Raw genomic sequence first — 20,257 nt, 5'->3', positions numbered from 1 at the left:
GCATTCCATTTGTGTTACGAAATATGAAAACCATGAACGACGTGGGTGAGGCTAAGTTGGCTAAAACAGTGTTATCTGGTAAGATTTATCAGCTACTGCATGGAAGCAGTCAAAGAGTTTACTCTTTGACAAATGATCTCTTGCAATTCTATCTATATCGGTGAAGATGAGTTTGATCCAACCAAATCACAGTTTTTCAAAACCAATCCTGGATGCAATTGGAAAGGGAGTTCTCAATTGAAAGAAAAGAAAAAAAATGACTTCCCTTACAATGATAAAAAAAAAAAATCAAATTGAAGAGGTCAAAAAGAGCATCTACTTGACACCCTGTGTTCCATGTTCGCCTCTCCAATATCGCTTGTAACAAGAAAAGGCGAGAGGAGTTAACAACTCTGTGAAAATACGTACACACTTGATTTGTGGATTGTTGATGACATGGAGCTAGAAACTCACCCCTTAGGTTTAAAGATTACTAGCAAGAGACTAGAGTGGTGCTGGGGTAACCCATTTTATGACTTCACCACCGCTAAGGGTTAGAGAGTTTGGCACCAATTGTGTTTGGGTCAGCTTGTATATGAGGCTATTGACGGATCCACATAGGACTATAGGAGCCAATGCATGCAATTGCCCCCGCTCACCACTAACGTTACACAATAAATTGTCCAAAAGTCCTTTGTTATTCTCCATGAGCGCAAATTTTATGAGGACAATATGCTTGACAAAATGCCTCAAAGTTTTGCCAATGTGGTATATGCACGTTTCATCTCGCCCTTGGGATAACAAAATTCTTCAATCTGCCATTACACGAGACAATGTATAATGAATGGTTTGAGCACATATCTCAGGAACAAGACGGTACATTAATATCATTTTGTGTACTAACCATTGTTAATTATCACTAATTGACAACTGTTATGGTCACCAGATTATTCCCCAGCTGGGTGCATGCTTTGTTTGTTTTCCTTCTTGTTTCTGGGTCTCGCCTGCTGGCCTTGCCTTGTATTGGTCTTGGTCTTGTTGGATACTGTTTGTTTATTTTAATAAATTTGGTCTTTCATATAAAACAAAAAGCAATCAATTGGATTTGATGGTCGTGAATTTTAAGATTGGCCTTGTTATAAACTATTGACAAGGTCTAGTTATAAACTATTCTCGCTTGTTAGCGGGTGATTCAAACTCGACTGCAAACCGTGGACATACATTCCTAACCAACTAAAGCAAAATTAACCTAATGTTTACAAACTCGTGTAATTCATACATAAACGTTTACAATTACATAAAGACATCAAAAGTAGACGTACAAAACGCAACACACACTATTTCCTTCCTATCTCTTGCACTTTCTTATTCAAAAGCCAATACTACAAACAAAAGGAAAACCCTAGGACCTTCTAGCAGAGCACATGAGATAGCAAGAGCGAGCAAGCCCTCCACGGCCATGAGAGTACGAGATGAGGGCTTTGTTCGGCTTTTCTTTATCCTCGAAGAAGAAGACCGACCCCAAACGAAATCGTGCACCCTATAAGCCCGAATATAGCCAAAAACCCGTATTTCCTGTCATTGCAATAAAAAAGAGTAAATCAAGTCTGACATGTTACGGTTCCACCGGTCACAAAACAATTTGTAGAATTGTTAAGTAAAATCTTATTAATAGGAAAGTACATTTGGTCTATATTTATCGTACATACGATATTATAAAAAATAGAATGTATTGTCGCTCTATAGATATTATCTCATAACGTATCATTCAAGTCACAATCCTACCCAAAAGATCCTATTAGTTGATCAATACTCTTCTCATCTCAAATTTCTCTATATATATATATATATATAAAATTCAAAAGAAAAAAAAAAAAAAAAACAAATGCACGATTATTTTAAAATGCAAATAACAACCTATATATATTGATGTATCATTAAATTAGCTAGGATAATTGGCAAGATTGTAAATTAGTGGAAAGAAGAGGGCATATATACCCGATGGCGAGGCGGTTCATGGGGTCACCGGTGGCGTAGCCTTTGAAGTAGAAGTAGCGAGTAAAAGCAAAGAAGAAGCCAAGGGCGGCGGAGATGCAAGGATGCTTAAGACCTCCCAAAACCAGAAGCACAAAGAACATAGGCATCATTTCGAGAGAGTTCTGATGCCCTCTCTGAACACAGTTAAACACGTTCGCATCTTTGTTCTCCGATTCCGACGCATACATAGTCGGATATGGCACCTTGTACCTGCGGCGGTCGTTGTCCAATTCCAATCAATTAATCACATAATTAAACAAAAATATACGGAAATCAAACGATAATTACGCTAAATTCATCTAAACTACATGAACGAAAGGAGGAGACATAAGTGGAGCGCACTGTTTTAACCAACTCGACGGAACTCAAGTAGGTACGAGGAAACAGAGAAGGATTTACGCATACCGTTTTCTGGCCCCGCCAACTTGGGCAGCCATCCAGAAATTGAGAAAGGTGTAGAGAACGACGGCGAGAACTACATAGCCGTATTCTTTGGGCAGCAATTCAACTGCAGACGACATTTTTGTTTTCGTTTATTTCTGATATGAACTGAAAGATTACGATGGGGAGGAAGAAAATTAGGGAAATGGTTTTATGGATTGATCGACTTTTGAGCTGACCGACTGGTGGGGGTGCGAAACTATGGATATGGTCCAGTGGATTGGGTGGTATTGGTATTGGTAATCCACGCTCACTCTTGACTTTTTCTGCAAGGCAACTTTTGAGTTTAATATTTCCACCGTCAAATTAATATATTATATGTTTGACAAAAAAAAAAAAAAAAAGAATATATAATATGCGTGTAACAAAATATACATTTGTAGGCTTGTTCAACAAGTAGTACTTGCATCTCTTTTAGAGGTGGGCTCCAAAAAACGAAAACAGAAAGAAATTGGGTAGAATACCGAATTGAAAAAAAAAAATGAAAATCGAACCAAACAAAAAATTATTGGTTTGGTTTCAATGGTTTTAATACCGGACCGAATCGAACTGAATAAGATATAATTTTTTATTTATGTTGGTTATTTATTTTTCAAATCCAATTTCAAGTTAACTATTAGTCTAATTTCAATCCAATGATAAGTAAATCCAACTTTAGGCTCAAATACGTTGAAAACATTACTCCCTAGATTATTGTGTTTCTCCTTAACAAATTGCAAAACAAACAAATCGAACTGAACCGAATAGTAATTTCAATTTTGGCAAAAAGTGAAACCGAATGAAACCGAGCTCTCCTTTGATATCTTTGTTGAAGTATGTAATGTACTTACATCAAGACTTTTTATAAACCTCACACATATTAGATTGTATATGTGATTAAGTTGAAGATCATATCGATATTCATTAGTTTGCTGAATTATCTCTAAATTTGACATGATTTTTGAGCCAATCCTTTGTTCCCGCTTGAACTCGAATTGGGCAACAAATTGAAACCCCTAAACAACTGAAACCCAAACCAAGGGTTACTAAAGTGTTGTCTCAAAAGAGTGGCCTCACATAAAGAGGGCACGATGAAATTAAATCCTCCTTATTCTCAATGATTTCATTGCTAATTGCATCAAAACATTTTGTCTAAAATTGTGCACATATTAGACAGAGTTCACATAGAATCTCATTTTTGAAAGATTTCTCTTAACATATCTCAAATTAGAAACAATATCAGTATTGATTCGTAATCGGCCACGAGACTGTTCGGAAGCTTTTGACAATCATTTGCAACATTTGAAGCTACAAGGACAAAAGTGGACGTTCAATACAATTACAAGGACCAAAATTATAGTTTGGCCTAAACAAAAGAAACAGAAGAACAAAACAAAAGGGGAGACAAAAAACAACACAAGACAGAAGCCAACATAGAATGATGCATTCCACAATCCACATAAACATTGTAAAAATCCCCACAGGGCCGAAACGCCAGACGACTTTGATTAACACTTCGAAATCACACAACATAAGTCAACCCATATCTTGCGGAGTCTGCACTTTTGACTGCGACGCAATGCCTGTTTGACTGTAAGAGGCTTCCCAATTTTGCCCGTCGTAATACTTAATCTCAATGTGGGCGAGTGTTCCAGGATCAACACACCTAAATGTGATGGCGACCCCATCAGGGTTTGAGCGTGGATGATAGAACGAAGTTATCCCACAAACTTTACAGAATGTGTGCTTTGCTATATGAGTACCGAAGCTGTAAGTTGTAAGAAACTGCTCAGAATCACTCAAAAGTTGAAATCTTTCAGCAGGGACAATGAAATGGGTGTTACTCCTCATAGAGCAATTCGAGCAGTTGCAACTCCAAGCCACAACACTGCTAGGTGCCTTCACTTGCCACCTTACATTCTTGCAGTGGCACCCGCCTTCATGCACTACCATCTCAGTTTCCATGCCTCAAGATTCTAATTCTCCAACTAACGAACAGGATTATTTCTTCTAATTTCTAAATGCAAGCACTCTGACCTGCCATGTCAACAAAAATTACTTAATAACCATTTGTTGTAAGTGGAAACCAAACCCGCAATTGCAACTTCCATCTCATTGAAGTTGATTTTATTCTAGTTTCCTCCAGTTAAATTTCTTCTTTTGTCTTTCTTCCGCTTTAAATAAGAAGACATTTACTATATCAAAATATACAAAAAATTTCATATGGATCAACTTTAAAGGATTTTAAAAACATGACAATCGACATTTCTAGCAAATACCCTTCATTTTAAGGCGGTTTGTACAATGTACTTTATCATATGATTACCCAAGTCGCCCACAGGTCTCACCCAAACACCTCGACCGCAACTCTGACTTATCAAATCCACATTGCTACAACATAAGGCTGGTCATATCTGAACAGCCACTTATATACTAACCCAAAGCCAAAAGTGACTCATCCATGGTTCATGAACTATGTGCTTCCATACTACCTCACAATCAAATGGTCAAATTGTTAACCCAAAGCCAAAAGTGACCCGTCTATGGTTAACGAACCATGTGCATGTGCTTGCAACTGTATGCTACCTTACAATAAAATGGGCAGTTGCTCCATTCATTTGTCCATGGCCAATTGATTCGGGAAATGCGCCCAATGACCCAAACAAAGACGCGAATCTTAGAAACGAAAGAGAAAAAGCGGAAGGACGAGCAGTAGAAGATATAAAGGGATATCCTGTCTACCTTCAACCTTCAACATTAATGGAAAATGAAGTGAAAATCTCATACAAAATACCAGGATACAAATATACAAATATCTAACAAGAAACAAAGATCAAACATGACATCAATATCTTGTTAGCATGCTTTCTAAGTTGAATGGTTTCTTTCTCCTAATGACTGATCCTAATACCAAAAGGGCAGACAAGGAGGGAAAGACGTAGATGTTCTTTTTCTACTTGAGTTTAAAATCATAAAAAGAGAATTTTATTTGCATCGATCGAGGATGTTGTAACAGAACAGATGAGTAACTACAAATACAGATGATCCTTTTTCATCAACGGAAGCCACTTTCCACAGCACATAAAGAGGCCTCAGCATTGGATTTTTTTCTTCTGAGGTGACGGTTCTGACTAAGTTGAATACAAGTACAAAACGGCAAGCGATGACAGGATTGGTACTGATTTTAATATGTTTGTTTTGATGTAATGGAAATTGCTAAAACAAAAATCGTATCATATGTACTGGCAATTGCCCTAATGAAAGGCTCAACCCCCAACTCAAACTAAAACTGACAAGTTTCAATGAAACCCAACTAGACTTGGTTACGGTACAAGTATTTACTTAAGGGAGCCTTTAGATGCTGTCCCTACCCACCACTCTTCTTTGACCTTTTTTTTTTGCTTTTTTTTGCTTTTTTTTTTTGTTTTAATAACCGCTGTTCTTTGACTAAAACCTTACCTGTTTTTAGTTTTTAATCAAAGTTCTTTGATTTTGACGACTTCAGCATATTAATATTAATGTAATACATTTCTATTTTCATTTTTTTTATGAAAGTTACAAATTATGAGATTTATAACTCCCCATTTCATAGATAAATTAGGTTCACATCCCTCATTTTTCTTTCTCATTAATTGAAACCTTATTTCTTTTTCATTTTTGATCAAGGTCTCTTGACTAATCTTCATGTCATTATTTGAATATTAAAATTATTTACACGTCATCATATGTAAATTTTAAAAATGAAAAACTTATTAATCATTTTTAAATATATCTTTTTAGTATTTTTTTTTTCATATATTCCTATTTATAATTTGTACCCTTTTATAAAAATTTTAATTATAAAATTCAATTATGCTGGCATGTAAATTTATAATCATTGAAACTATGGCGTGGATAGAAACCAAAGGATCTTTGATCAAAAATTGAAAATGAATGAAGTTTTAATTCATGAAATAAAAAAAAAAAAAAAATGAGAGATGACAACTTAACTTCTCCTTTACTTAAAAAGGTCAGATATGAAACCAAAAAAAGAAAAGAAAATATCATATCTGACTATATCTTTGTCAACCGCTTGAAAGAATTTCAAACTCAAAATCTCAAGACAATAAACACACACACACACACACACACACACTCTCTCTCTCTCTCTCCCCCCTATTTCCCTTCTTCTTCAGCTAGTAGTCTTAAGTCTTAATTTGTACACGAATATATCAAACATCATGAAAAATAACTAAACCCTAAATTATAAATAAATATATAAAGAAAACAGAAATAGTAAATAAGAAATGAAGTGGGTGAGTGAAAAAGAGAAGGAACCTGATTCCGCCACCGCTGTAAATCAATGGGCACCTGGAATCTGGATAGAGGAGTTGGAGGAGAACATATAAATATAATTTATTTCTACAGCTGCTGGCGGTCGTTAGTGGCGGTTGTTGAGGTGGGGCCCCCTGTAAAGTACGGGCCCAGCCCAAAATCTGAGTTCGTAGGCTGAACCCCGTCCGGCCCACTAAAGCGCATACTTTATATTTTGGTCAAGCACTTGATTTTTTTTTTGGTCAAATAAAAACAAAAACCTACTTTACTCGATTTGCCAAAACAGTCTCGACATCCCTACCCGGCAGCAGTCCGGCCTCCTCCTCTGCTCTCACTCTGTAAGTCCTTCTTCTTCTTCCTTAAAATTAGGGTTTTACTTAATCTCCTAATTATGTTTTTGGGAATCAATTAACTTATAGGAGTCAATTAATTGTTTCAGTTAATACTCTGTGCATGTATAGGTTCATATTTCAGCAACTTCCCTAAAAGTAACAGGATCGATAAACTGACTTGTTTATTTGACTGACTGACATGGTTGGTGTGATTTGTTGCTTTAGTAAACCACAACTTAAACTAGCTTTATATTGTTTTTCGATTCCACGGTTGTTTGTTATTTGTTGTTGTTGTTGTTGTTTTTTTTTAATTTTATTATATTTTATTTTTTTAATATTTTTATTTTGAGTTTTGCTGATGTATAAGTGTGCATTTTGACGTGTAAGGCTTGTTACTCTCCCTCGAGTAGGCTTTTGTTTTCTTGATTTTTTTTTGTTTCCTGCTTGTCAATGAAATTCACTCGTGCGTGTCATAATACCGTTGGATTTGTATTGGGGAGATGACTAACAAAATAGTCTTTTTAATGTCCCGTCTGTCAAGTAAATTATGAAGATGAATAGAAATGATCAATGTGACAGTCTTAAAAGTAGCAATTATCAACGAGTTTAAGTGTTTCATCAGCGTAGGGAAACAGTTCCTTTTTGAATTGGCAGTAGCCATCATGTGTTAAAATAAGTTTAAGGAGTGAAATAATGTATGTTGGGTGATTTATCCATTACGTTAACTATTTTTTGAAAACAATTTTATACTCTCTAATTACAAATTTGGAACTCTTGTATATAACTTTTGTTGATAAGATTATATCAGTCTATGAGCATGCCAGTATGCATGTATGTAATATATATGTATGTATTTGTATCATGTGTATGTTAAAGTTGTGCTCACTGCCCAGAATTTTCTGCAATATCTGTAGGAAGCTTGTAAGGTATAGTATTTGGAAGCAAAGATGCAGGCTTGTAGTGGAGCTGCATTGATGGGTTCTCTCCAACAGCCCACTTGGACCAAAGGAACAATTTTTCCAAACAAGGGGCTTACCGGTAGTGGATTTTCACATCAACTAAAGCTCAATTGTGTGAAGCCCGTTAGATCTTCTTCTTACATTGAAGGAAGTTTGGTTGCTGGAAGGCCGTCCTCTTCTGTCTCTGTGCCTATGCCTGAAATTGGCGGTAGTTATACTCCAAACTTTGAACTGATCTCAGTACCTTCTATTTATTTATGGTTCCATTTGTAAATATTATTAAAATGCATGTTAAATTTCTGTTCTGAGAAGTCTGTGGCAGGAATAGTTCTGGTTTTTTAAATTCTATGGTGTTATAATTTAATTTTGATTTCAGTTGCTCTTAAGAAATACAAAAATTTAAAAGACCATCATGTTGTTTAGCATCTGCCAGAATGGTATTCCATTATATTGCTTGGATTTGGTGCTCTGTGTATTTATTTTTGAAGTTTTCTTAGTATCTACTTAGTATAACAACAACGACAGCAACAACAAAGCCTTATCCCATTAAGTGCAGTCAGCTGTATGAATCCTATGAGAATGAATATCGACTTGGTATAACTAAAAAATTTCATTACTCGGTTCTATGACAAAACCATCCTTATGAATACACATCTTTAATAGAACCATATGTTCCGGCTGTATTTTCCCAACTTCTGATGTATTATGAAAGGAATCATTGGTTAGTAGCAGGAATTATGTCTGACTTGTTCATGAATTGTATTTTTTGATTTACAGGTAATGGAAGCAGTTTTGTAGACAATGGGTTAAGTGAGGCTGACCCTGAGGTGCGTGCTATTATTGATATGGAGAAGCAGCGACAGTTCAAGAGTCTTGAGCTTATTGCCTCAGAAAATTTTACTTATCGGGCAGTGATGGAGGCAGTTGGCTCATGTCTCACGAACAAGTATTCAGAAGGATTACCAGGTAAAAGGTACAGATACCAAGACTCAGAGTAATTTGAGTTGAGTAGGGACCTTCCGTTAAAATTATTTTTCTTGGTGTAGCTCATCGTTTGATTGTACATATCAGGTACTACGGTGGAAATGAGCATATTGATGAGCTTGAAACACTTTGCCAAAGGAGGGCTCTTGATGCATTTCACTTAGATGGAAAGAAGTGGGGTGTTAATGTTCAACCATTATCTGGTTCTCCTGCTAATTTTGAGGTTTATACCGCAATTCTTAAACCTCATGATCGTCTCATGGTAAGTTATCCTCTTGGGTTTGGTTTACTCTTTTTATTGGTGGCTACTGGCTACTAACATGTGCATGCATCTTAGGGTTTGGACTTGTCTCACGGAGGACATTTGTCTCATGGTTTCATGACTCCTAAAAGACGGGTATCAGGCACATCCATTTATTTTGAGTCCATGTCGTATCGACTCAATGAATCCACAGGTGCTGCATTTTGTTTCTAGATAAGACTATGTTGCCTTTCAGATTTGTTAAGGGTGTAATTGTTATTCTTTGGAATGATGTTGGATTTTTTTTCGTAACAAAAAACAAAACGCAGGTCTGGTTGATTATGACAAGCTTGAGGAAATAGCTGACCGATTTAAACCAAAACTCATTATTGCCGGGGCTAGTGCTTATCCTCGAGATTTTGACTATCCTCGCATGAGGAAGGTTAGTATTTTATGTATTCATTCTATCTAAATTAATTTAATTCGTGTAATGGATATGGAGTTCATTATCATTTACAAGCTTGTGTTTTTTCTTTGGCAACTAATGAATTACATCTAATGTTCATGGGAAGATTGCGGATTCTGTCGGTGCTTTTCTTATGATGGATATGGCTCACATAAGTGGGCTTGTTGCTGCTTCTGTGCTTGCAAATCCCTTTGACTACTGCGATATTGTGACCACAACAACACACAAGGTATTGTTCAAACTTCAAACTCATGTATTTATATCTTACTAGATTTTTCCAAGTTAAAAAAATTACACTTGAATGGACTCGTAGACATGCGAAAACACGAGTACTTCATAGTAGCCTTATCATGTGCTTCCTATGTTGTAATCCACATTTGGATGATCTCACATATTTGTGACTCTTCTTTTCAGTCTTTAAGAGGTCCAAGGGGTGGGATGATCTTCTTCAAGAAAGATACAGTTCTCGGGGTTGATTTAGAAACTGCCATCAACAATGCTGTTTTTCCAGGTTTACAGGTTAGTTGTACTTGTTTCATCTTAACAAATCTTATTGATGCCTAATTATTTATTTATCTTTCTATAAATTCAACATTTATTTTGAATTTTGATATACAAGGGATAAAGGCATGAGTTCTTTATGCAGGGTGGTCCTCATAACCACACTATTGGGGGCCTTGCAGTTTGCTTGAAGTATGCACAGTCCCCAGAATTTAAGGCTTACCAGAACCAGGTACCATAATATTTTGTCCTCGTGTAAAAATGGTCGAAGACATGCCCTAAGTTAGTGTGGATACTCGACCTTGTAGGTGGTATCTAATTGCAGGGCTCTTGCTAGCCGATTAACTGAACTTGGATACAAACTAGTTTCTGGTGGCAGTGATAACCATCTGGTTCTTGTGGATCTCCGGCCTTTAGTAAGTTCCTAGTCCTAGATTGTTAATTAATTAACTTGTTTTGATCGATACTAATTTCTCTTTGCTGCTTATATGAGACCATGTCCTGAGACGTGGAAGTTTAGCTGTTGTTTTATCTATGTTTCCTGCTCAACATTATGCTTTAAAAGTTAGCATTAGAGGTACAGAAAGAACAAGAAATTCACTGAGATGAGTATGACCTAATTTTAACGTTTAAATGGCTTTTTCTTTTTTTTTTCTTCTTTTTTTTCAGGTTTGACAAGGTATTTTTTAAAAAGGAATCTTCTTCCTTCCTTTTCCTTCACTGCCTGACCTTGTCGTTTTGTTTTGTTTTGTGTTTTCTCATTTGTGATGTTATAGGATTATTTAAGGATAAAAGTTACTGGATCCTGTGCATTAGTTTATAACGGAATCTAGTTTTGTTATTTGTCATTTCCTTTATTGACAGGGTATTGATGGAGCTCGAGTGGAGAAAATTCTCGACATGGCTTCTATCACCCTCAACAAGAACTCAGTACCTGGTGAGTGTAGAGAGGTCAATTTGGTTGAAAATTTTGAAGAGAACTCTGGATTTCAGAATAGGGCTATAAAGTTTTACACGGGATGTATTTGAAGTAATTATATGCAAGTAATCATATGAAATGGACATGTTTTCTTTCTTTCAAATGTTTATATATCCTAATAGTTTAATCAAGCCATTTCTATAATTTTACCCGATGGGCTAAGGGTTCCAGACCTTTACTTTTGGTTTCACGCCTATTTGGCCCTAAAGGGTACTTGCCTAGTTTTGAAGGGTCTTTATCTATGAGCTATTTTGTTAGTGTAGTTGTGGTTTTATCTGTCTTTGAGCTTTTTAGTTTTTGTTCCTCTTGATCTTACACCTGAGATATTTGATGAAATAGGTGATAAAAGTGCTGTAGTGCCTGGTGGCATTCGCATTGGATCACCTGCCATGACGACAAGAGGATTCACCGAGAAAGAATTCATAGCTGTTGCAGACTATATTCATGAGGGTGTGCAGATAACAATTGATGCTAAACACGCAGCCTCAGGATCGAAGCTCCAAGATTTCATGAAGTTTGTAGCTTCCCCCGAATTCTCCCTAAAGGACCGAGTGTCAGATCTGCAGAGAAGAGTTGAAGCTCTTACCACCCAGTTCCCGTTGCCTGGAGTATAGCTCGTATAATTAGGCACATGTGGTCAATGTTCTCGTAAGGAAATACAAGGTTATTACTTGTAACTTAAGTTAGCGTGCTTTTTTCAGATGTACTAAATATTCATCTTCGGTTTTGTTCCTGTGCGAAGGTGAGGAAACGAGTTAAATGACTTTGTCTACGCGAAGCGTATGAACTTACTATATCAATGGCATGTTAGACGTACGCAATGTAGTTTTATGTTAAACATCCATGACCATGAAAATTAAATAGGGTGGCGAGCAAATTCGTAGTAGAAAGAAAAAGATGTGTTCTTGGAGTGTTGTTATTTGCAGCAAACATCCCAAAACAATGGTTGATCATTGTAAATAATTTAAACAAGTATTCCCCACACTAACAAACAGAATGCAGAAATAATCTTGAGTTGAAGAGTCCCGGCTGCATTGGCACTGCTGGTTTCCAAGGTTGAACAGAATGACCAAGAGCGAATGCTGTGTATTTCAACCCACACCTGTGGCAGCAGAGAAACCAACGCTAACCAGCTCCGGCAGCACATTCCTCAGATCGACTATATATGAAAGACTACAATCTCCGACATCGTGTACTGGATTTTTAGCAAAAAAAATTAGGACAACGCACAAGTTTTGGGTCGTGGAGTTGGCTTACCCATGCATTTGCTACAGATCATTTTTTATGCCGCCTTTCAATGTGACATTGGCTATTGAGGTTATGGAATTAACATTGATTCCTTCATGATAGGACTTGGATCCCACATATTTTTATAACTGTCAAACTCAACGGCAACGACTTTGTTTCAGGAGGAGTCAAAAGTCGAATCAGAACTAAATAAACCAAGTATCCACCACTTGAATTGTGAGGGATGTTTAATCCGAATGGTGCAACGAAGAAGGATATGCCATCGCCGTAGTAGGTATCACTCAGGGAATTCACGATGAAGTTGAAATGGGTAGTGAAGTCCGTGAGCCTCCCTGTGCTAGCATCCCAAAGGCGAACCAGCTGGGCATACGAGGCTCTGCCAACACGTCGAGGAAGGGGAAGACCTTCAACTTGGTTCTTCGTGAGTTGGATTACTCCCCCAAATTGAAATGCATCACCTTGGAAGGTTAAATCCGCAAGTTTGGACCAAAACTGGAGAACTTGAAGGAGGTTGACACAACATTGTTGACTAGTAAGAAGAATACAAAGATGTTAATGACAAGTGAGGGCAATGTTAGGTGTAAAATTGGGGTTGAAGAGAGTCATTTTCTTTCAATTGTTCTAACTCAAATGCTCACACTATCTATATTGAAGCTAATATATATACAGATAACATGATTTCAGATTGTTATGATGTTTTGTCGAATCATTCACAGCTGAGTTATCAAAGCTCATGGTAGCTATCTTCGCTTTCGAGGAATATGATTTTGTAGCCGTCATTTGACCTCTTTTTTATATTTCTCTATCTACTCCAACTCCAGCAACATCTATACAAAAACGGTATATACAAACCAAGTCTATAAATCTATAGTATAACCTATTTTCTTATGGTTGGACTATGCATTTCATAAGGACTGAGACTTTAGGCAACAACTAAGAAAAGAAATGTCAGTAAGCGCTGCCAGTCAACAACGATAGAAGCTTTTGGTGAAAGTTAATTGATACACCAAGGAGCTGCTGTTGGGATTGTTTTTGGAAGGGTTAGAATCTTAGAAGCAGTTTCTGACAATCAAAAACACTTCCGACTGAATTTGGCGGAAAATGTTTGAAGCGCTTTTGGGTCATAGAGCACTTGCCATGGGGTTCTTCATAAATCACTTGAGTTTTCAAAGAAAAACTTGACATGTTTATAATGAAGCATTTCTAGCAGTCCAGAAAACCTCAAATTTGGTGGTATTTCTCTTCCCAATTTTGGAAAATGCCCCAAATCCAGCACCTCTGTAATTGATAAAAAGCCTACAACAACAACAACAAAGTTTTATCTTACTAAGTAAGCCTACATTATAAAAATATATGCAACCAAATGTTTGAACTCATCTCTGCAGTTACTTACGTGAGGATTGTTTGCTGTGTATTCGTCTAGAAAGGCAAAACCCTTTCCCAACAACTTTTTTATCTACTTAGTACCCCAATGCCGAAAAAATAATTTGTTTGCATGGATTCTAATGCCACTTTCAACGAGTCATTTTTTTTTGGTGAGATTTCCTTTGCCAGCAAAACTTTTGTTGGGTTCAAGAAACAAAATTAATTGATTGTTTGCTAAATTAGGTTGTGTTTTGTTATAAATTCTTGTTACATTTTCATTACTGGTAAAGTTTCTATTCTGATTCAATGTTGTTTTAGGATAAATTTACAATGAGTGGAAGAGTGAGTTTATCGCATATACAACAGCTAAGCATCCATTCCCTTGCAGCAGTCCAGCATCCACTTTCTTCTTTTCCTCTTCCTCCTCCTCTATAAAGAAAGTTGGGATTCCATCATAAACCCAATTGGCAATATGGGGAGTAGCCCAACATACTTATAAGCCTATGCAAGGACCTTCATTCCATCGATGTGAGATTTATTCTCAACACTCCTCCCATCGATATGGGATAGAAAACCTTTGTGTGACGTAAAATTCATCGGGTAATCAAGACACAACGAAATATATCTATACAAATATATATAGAGATAGAGAGTGTGATTATTAAGAGCTCTTGCATGTAATAGTGTAATGACACAAGGAAACGAGCTGCAGATTTCTCCATTTCATCCATACACACCTAGATGATTGTCTATATTTATCCATGGGTTCAAACTTACCCAATAATACCATAAGAGACAAAATTAGTGAGTAAGAAGGACAAAAGAAAGCGAACTCTCAATCATCATCTGATACAATCTTCGTCAGGTCTAGATCTTTTATCAATCCTCTCAAAAACTCAATTAAGACCATGGCCACACACATCATATTCCTAATTACTCAGCATCGCCTCTTCCCTTTTTTAGGTTTGCTCTCCACATCAAAGCATCTAAGTCCTTTGGTATACCATGTAAACGGAGGTAAACTTTCAACTTGTCTTCCTTTGAGGTATGCTTGTATTGCATGCTTAGTCCCAAAGCGATGGAGGAGTGTTGAGACTAAATCTCAAATTGATGGGAGGAGTGTTGAGAATGAATCTCACATCGAACGGCCACATGCTCTCCAGGCACCCTATTGTGTTGTCCACATGTTAGGCTTAAAAATTCACCACAAGTGAGGGGGCATGTTAAGAATGCTAACAAAGAAAATTCGGTTAAACCTTAATGCGATAGAAAAATGCCGTGGCCTTAATAATTCTCATAATGCAATAACTTCATCACTTATTTTAACGCGATTGACAACTTTGTTGCACTATTCTTTGGAGTGCGAGTGGTCGTTTGATATAAAATTCATTCTTAATACTCCTCTCATCGATGTGGGATTCATTCTCAACAAGCCCCTCACATGTGGCAAATTTTTAAGCTTAACACGTGGACAACACAACAGGGTGATGTGGAGTGTATGCGGCCGTTAGGCTTCACAAGTGGGACAACCTGCTTTGATACCATAAATAAAGTTGAGGTTACACCATAAAACCAATTGGCAATATGGGGAGTAGCCCAACCTCTTATAAGCCATTGCAAAGTTTCTCCTTTCACCAATATGGGGCTCTTTTACCTTCACATCCCATGTTAAGAATGAATCTCACATTAATGGGAGGATGGACCTTGCATAGTCTTATATATAAGAAATGGGTTGTGAAATCCGTGAGCATCCCTAAGCTGGTATCCCAAAGGCGCACCAGCTGGGCATAAAAGGCTCTGCCAACATTGCTAGGAAGGGGAAGATCATCAACTTGATTATTTGTGAGTTAGATTACTTCCCCAGATAGAAGTCCATCACCTTGGAAAGTTAAATTTGTCAAACTTGGACCAAAACTGGAGAAGTTGAAGGAGATCAACACAACATTGTTGACTTGTAAGAATAATTCAAAGATGTCAATGACAAGTGAGGGCAATGTTAGGCGTGGAATTAGGTTGAAGTGAGTCATCATCTTTCAACTGTTCTTATTCAAATGTTATATTACACAATCTATATTGAAGCTAATATATAATCAGATTATATGAGGTCACATTATGATGATGTTTTTTTGGATGCTTTGTCATCAAAGCTCAAGGTAGTTGGCTTCTTTTAATTTTGATAGCGCAATCTTGAACACCCATTTTCTGTCATTCGACACCCTTATTTAGTTTTGGTCCTTGGATTGAATAAATTAGAAGAATAATAATGTGCAAAAATCATTTCCCAATCTTTATGTGCGAGATTAAGTCTTGCGTTCGAGGAGCTAGCTTATTGTGAGCCTAAACGCACCCCTCTCCCTAGTGTAGATAATATTGTTTGTTCAAAAAAAAAAAAAAAAAAAAAAAAAAAAACAGTCTTGCTTTCAGGGAATATGACTTTGTAACCATCATTTGATGTTGGCTGAGTTGGAGTAGATAGAGAAATATAGACAATTACAAAGTCATATTCCTCAAAAACAAGATTTTTTTTTATTTTTTAACAAACGTTATTATCTACACTAGGGAGAGGGGGTGGGTTTAGCCTCACAAAGGGCTAGCTCCTTGAAAGCAAGACTAATCTCGTGCATAAAGAATGAGAAATGATTTCCGCACATAGTTAATCTTCTAATTTATTCAATCCAAAGACCAAAACTAAATAAGGGTGTCGAAGGAGAGAAAATGGGTGTTCAGGATTGCGTTATCAAAATGAAAAGAAGATATCTACCTTGAGCTTCGATAACAAAACATCTAGAAAAAAACATCATCACAATATGGTTATGTGGCTTATGCTTTTTCCTTTGCATATTTACGAAGAAGGATTGAGGCGTTGAGGGATCATATGAGGCTCTAGAAGTATTATTTTAATGTATTCCTAGGAAAAGAGTGAATTTGATTTCATAATTTCATTTTGGGCATAATTTTATCTTTGTAGAATATTTAATGACTAAAGTTGTTCATTGTAGCTTGAATTTGTTACAATTAAAATCAAGTTCATTCACAAAGATAAATTTAGTATATACTTATACAAGCTTTGCATTACAAAGAAATATTCTCTAAGAAAACATGTTGTACTGGAATTGTATTTTCATATATATTCAATTAGGTTTACATTCTTATATACACATATCAGTCAACACATTCCTATTCTATTGTGTAAGGCTGAAACATAGGCTAAATAAGGAAGTAAATAATCTACATATCAATTTACAATATATGAAAATCAATCAGAAATTTCTTTCTCAACATTCCCCCTCAAGTTGGAGCGTATGTTAATGACACCCAACTTGCCAAGTAAAACTTCAAACTGCGTCAAGCTTAATGGCTTGGTGAACAAATCTGTAGGTTGATTCGATGTCCGTATGTAAGTTGTCTTCACCATTCATGTTTGAATCTTTTCACGTACTAAGTGACAGTCTATCTCTATATGCTTCGTTCGTTCATGAAATACTGGATTCGAAGCAATATGCATGGCAGCTTGATTATCACAAAATAGTGTGACAGGTTGTGCATGGTTCACTCCCAAATCCTTCAAAATGTTCTTTAGCCATATAACTTCACAACATGTAGTAGCCATAGAACGATATTCTGCTTCTGCACTGGAACGGGATACGGTGCTTTGTTTCTTCGTTTTCCAAGAAATTAGTGCTTGACCAAGAAAGATACAATAATCAGTTATAGATCTTCGAGTGTCTTTACACCGAGCCCAATCAGCATCACAAAAGGCTTGCAACTGTAATGAACCTGTAGAGGGTAAGAAAATTCCTTGTCCAGGTGATTGTTTAATATACCTAAGAACCTTATGAACTGCTTCAAGGTGTGGCTGTTGTGGCTTGTCCATGAATTGGCTCAACATATTAACCACATAGGTTAGATCAGGCCTTGTGATGGTTAAGTAGATCAGTCTCCCTACGAGTCGTCTGTAAGAAGAAGGATCATGAAGAAGCGTCCTATCCGTTTGCGTGAGGGACAAGTTTGGTTCCACTGGGAACCGTGAGGGTTTCACACCAAGGAACCTTGCATCTTCTAGTATCTCCAGCACATAATTACGTTGGCACAAGGCAATCCTTTGTTTTGATCTTGCAACTTCTATCCCCATAAAGTATTTAAGTTTTCCCAAATCCTTTAGCTTAAAATGTCGGGAAAGAAAGAGTTTAGTTTCTTCAATTTCTCTCAAATTATTTCCTGCAAGTATCACATAATCAACGTAGACAAGTAATGCCATGAAGCTACCTTGATTGTTTCAAATGAACAATGAGTAATCTGATCATGATTGATGAAAACCAGCGGCCTTGAGAGCACTAGACAGCTTGATAAACCACTGTCTCGAGGCCTGTTTCAAACCGTAAAGAGATTTGTTCAATTTACATACTCGAGTTTCCCCTTTTCGTCCGAACCCAGGAGGCAAGGACATATAAACATCCTCTTAGAGATCACCATGCAAAAAAGCATTGTTCACATCAAGTTGATGAAGATGCTAACCACGGAGAGAAGCAACACTGAGGAGGACATGAACAGTGGTGAGCTTGGCAACGGGAGCAAAAGTTTCCCGATAATCAAGGCCTTCAATTTGACTGTAGCCTTTAGCAACGAGACGGGCTTTGTAGTGCTCAACACTTCCATTAAGTTTAAACTTCACCTTATAAACCCATTTGCACCTAATGGGACGTTTGTGAGAGGGCAAGGGCACCAGAGTCCAAGTACGATTATCCTAGAAAGCGGCAAGCTCTTGTTGCATAACGGCACGCCAATGAGGGTCCTGGACAGCCTACAAAAAACTTGTGGGTTCTTTGGTAATGGTGAGGTTGGCGAGGAAAAGTTTGTGAGAGGAAGAGAGACGGTTATAGGATAATAACAAGATAGAGTGTGAGGTGTACCTGACGAAAGAGAGACGGTTATAGGATAGTAACAAGATAGAGTGTGAGGCGTACCTGACGACTGGACGATGCTGGTGGAAGATGGGGGAGCAACACGGGATGGGAGGGCCACCTCGACGTGAAAGTCCTGCAAAATTATGGAGGGTTTTGTGGGTTGAGTGCTGCGACAGGGTGGAGGGGTTGGGTTGGGTGAGGAAGGTGTAGTAGGCGTATGAAGAGAAGATAAAATATCGGGGGTGGGAGAGGGTGTTGAGTCTGGTGGGTGATGGGAAGGTGGTGTGATTTTAGTGGGTAGGGAAAGAGTGTTATCTAAAGGAAGATTGGTATCGAAGATGGCTATTGGGGAAAAAGGTGGATGAGGCGACTCAAGGGAAGAGTCAAAATCAACCGGGATAGAGGGTGTGGTAGGGTTTGAGGAGGTGGGTGCAGCGGAAGAATTAGAGTTTTGGAATGGAAAATGGTCCTAAAAAAACACAACATCCCTGGAAACAAATGTTTTATTTTGTTTGAGATCAAACAACCGATAACCCTTTTGACCATAAGGATAGCCAAGAAAAAGACATGGTGTTGCACGAGGATCAAATTTAGAGGGTTTTTGGGTGTGTGTAGAAGCAAAACATATGCTACCAAAAACCTTTAAATGAGAATAGTTAGGTGCCTTGTGAAACACTTTTTCGTAGGGTGTTTTACCGTGAAGAAGTGGAATGGGTGTTCTATTGATGAGATAGGCCGAGGTTAAAATGGCATCCAGCTTGAAAAAGCAAAGCCCGAGCAACATTGAGCAAATGCCGATGTTTACGTTCAGCAACACCATTTTGTTGTGGTGTGTTGACGTAGCTAGATTGATGTAGAATGCCTTTGTGGGCATAAAATTGCTTAAGTTTAAACTCAGGGCCATTGTCACTTCGTATGGTTTGAACTTTAGTATTGAATTGAGTCTCAACCATTTGAATGAATTCGACTAAGATGTCTTTTGTGTCTGATTTATGCTTCATCAAATAAACCCAAGTACTTCTAGTGTGGTCATCTACGATGGTAAGGAAATATTTGGCACCTGAAAGAGAAGCAACCTGATAACCACCCCAAATATCAATATGTAATAATTCAAAACAGGATTTGGTAGAAATTGAACTTAATGGAAAGGGCAATCTTGTTTGTTTAGCCAATAGGCAAATTAAACATTTGTCAGACTGGTAAGTCTTGTTATTTAAATATGGAAATAACAAAGAGGCTTTATGAGATGGATGGCCGAGGCGTTGATGCCAAAGTTGTGGTGAGACAATATGGATAGTGTTGCATGTTCCTTTCTTTGATGAGTCAAGGTAGTAGAGTCCCTCCCTTTCAATTCCCGTCCCAATCATCTTCCCTGAGCGAAGGTCCTGGATAACACAAAAACGGGTTAAGAAGATTGTGACATATAAAGAATCATAGGCTAGTTTACTTATGGATATGAGGTTGAATCTAAAAAATGGCACACATAGGACATTATCAAGGATAAGATTAGAAGAAAAAATAACTTGTC

The 20,257-nt window shown here is 37.3% G+C and overlaps 3 protein-coding genes across 4 annotated transcripts; 1 reads left to right on the top strand and 2 right to left on the bottom strand.

The window, feature by feature from the left end:
• Positions 1-1,215: 1,215 nt before the first annotated feature.
• On the bottom strand, positions 1,216-2,644 carry LOC103959446 (microsomal glutathione S-transferase 3-like). Its single transcript, XM_009371791.3, has 3 exons — positions 2,422-2,644; positions 1,978-2,226; positions 1,216-1,554 (listed from the first exon to the last, which is right to left on the bottom strand). The coding sequence occupies exons 1-3, from the start codon at positions 2,535-2,537 to the stop codon at positions 1,476-1,478; spliced, it is 444 nt and encodes a 147-aa protein (XP_009370066.2). The 5' UTR covers positions 2,538-2,644; the 3' UTR covers positions 1,216-1,475.
• A 1,061-nt stretch (positions 2,645-3,705) lies between these two features.
• LOC103959445 (centromere protein V) lies at positions 3,706-6,841 on the bottom strand. Of its 2 annotated transcripts, none has more exons than XM_009371790.3 (2): positions 6,754-6,841; positions 3,706-4,473 (listed from the first exon to the last, which is right to left on the bottom strand). In XM_009371790.3, the coding sequence occupies exon 2, from the start codon at positions 4,399-4,401 to the stop codon at positions 3,973-3,975; it is 429 nt and encodes a 142-aa protein (XP_009370065.2). In that variant the 5' UTR covers positions 4,402-4,473; positions 6,754-6,841; the 3' UTR covers positions 3,706-3,972. The 2 variants fall into 2 exon arrangements, with proteins under 2 accessions (XP_009370065.2, XP_048422250.1); XM_048566293.1 differs by lacking the exon at positions 6,754-6,841 and adding an exon at positions 5,023-5,185.
• A 162-nt stretch (positions 6,842-7,003) lies between these two features.
• On the top strand, positions 7,004-12,028 carry LOC103959444 (serine hydroxymethyltransferase 3, chloroplastic). The gene is made up of 12 exons (XM_009371789.2): positions 7,004-7,088; positions 7,997-8,249; positions 8,819-9,014; positions 9,113-9,287; positions 9,363-9,480; positions 9,596-9,708; positions 9,839-9,961; positions 10,147-10,251; positions 10,379-10,465; positions 10,542-10,649; positions 11,098-11,170; positions 11,552-12,028. Exons 2-12 carry the CDS (start codon positions 8,030-8,032, stop codon positions 11,824-11,826), a joined length of 1,593 nt encoding a protein of 530 aa, XP_009370064.2. The 5' UTR covers positions 7,004-7,088; positions 7,997-8,029; the 3' UTR covers positions 11,827-12,028.
• The last annotated feature ends 8,229 nt before the right edge of the window (positions 12,029-20,257 follow it).

The sequence above is a fragment of a genome, unplaced genomic scaffold, assembly GCF_019419815.1.
Source record: "Pyrus x bretschneideri cultivar Hongxiangsu unplaced genomic scaffold, Pyrus_bretschneideri_v1 Contig41, whole genome shotgun sequence".
NCBI classification, from domain to species: Eukaryota; Viridiplantae; Streptophyta; class Magnoliopsida; order Rosales; family Rosaceae; genus Pyrus; species Pyrus x bretschneideri.
Note: the sequence above shows the minus strand (reverse complement) of the source record. Positions and strands in the feature narration are given on the sequence as shown.

Bases quoted from the DNA above. Each gene is read 5' to 3' on its own strand.
- LOC103959446 (XM_009371791.3), bottom strand. From the start codon at position 2,537: ATGTCGTCTGCAGTTGAATTGCTGCCCAAAGAATACGGCTATGTAGTT. The intron at 2,227-2,421 runs GTATGCGTAAAT...CGACCGCCGCAG, and splicing joins GTTGGCGGGGCCAGAAAACG to GTACAAGGTGCCATATCCGA. The intron at 1,555-1,977 runs GTATATATGCCC...TTGCAATGACAG, and splicing joins ATGAACCGCCTCGCCATCGG to GAAATACGGGTTTTTGGCTA.
- LOC103959445 (XM_009371790.3), bottom strand. From the start codon at position 4,401: ATGGAAACTGAGATGGTAGTGCATGAAGGCGGGTGCCACTGCAAGAAT.
- LOC103959444 (XM_009371789.2), top strand. From the start codon at position 8,030: ATGCAGGCTTGTAGTGGAGCTGCATTGATGGGTTCTCTCCAACAGCCC. The intron at 9,288-9,362 runs GTAAGTTATCCT...CATGCATCTTAG, and splicing joins AACCTCATGATCGTCTCATG to GGTTTGGACTTGTCTCACGG. The intron at 11,171-11,551 runs GTGAGTGTAGAG...TTGATGAAATAG, and splicing joins CAACAAGAACTCAGTACCTG to GTGATAAAAGTGCTGTAGTG.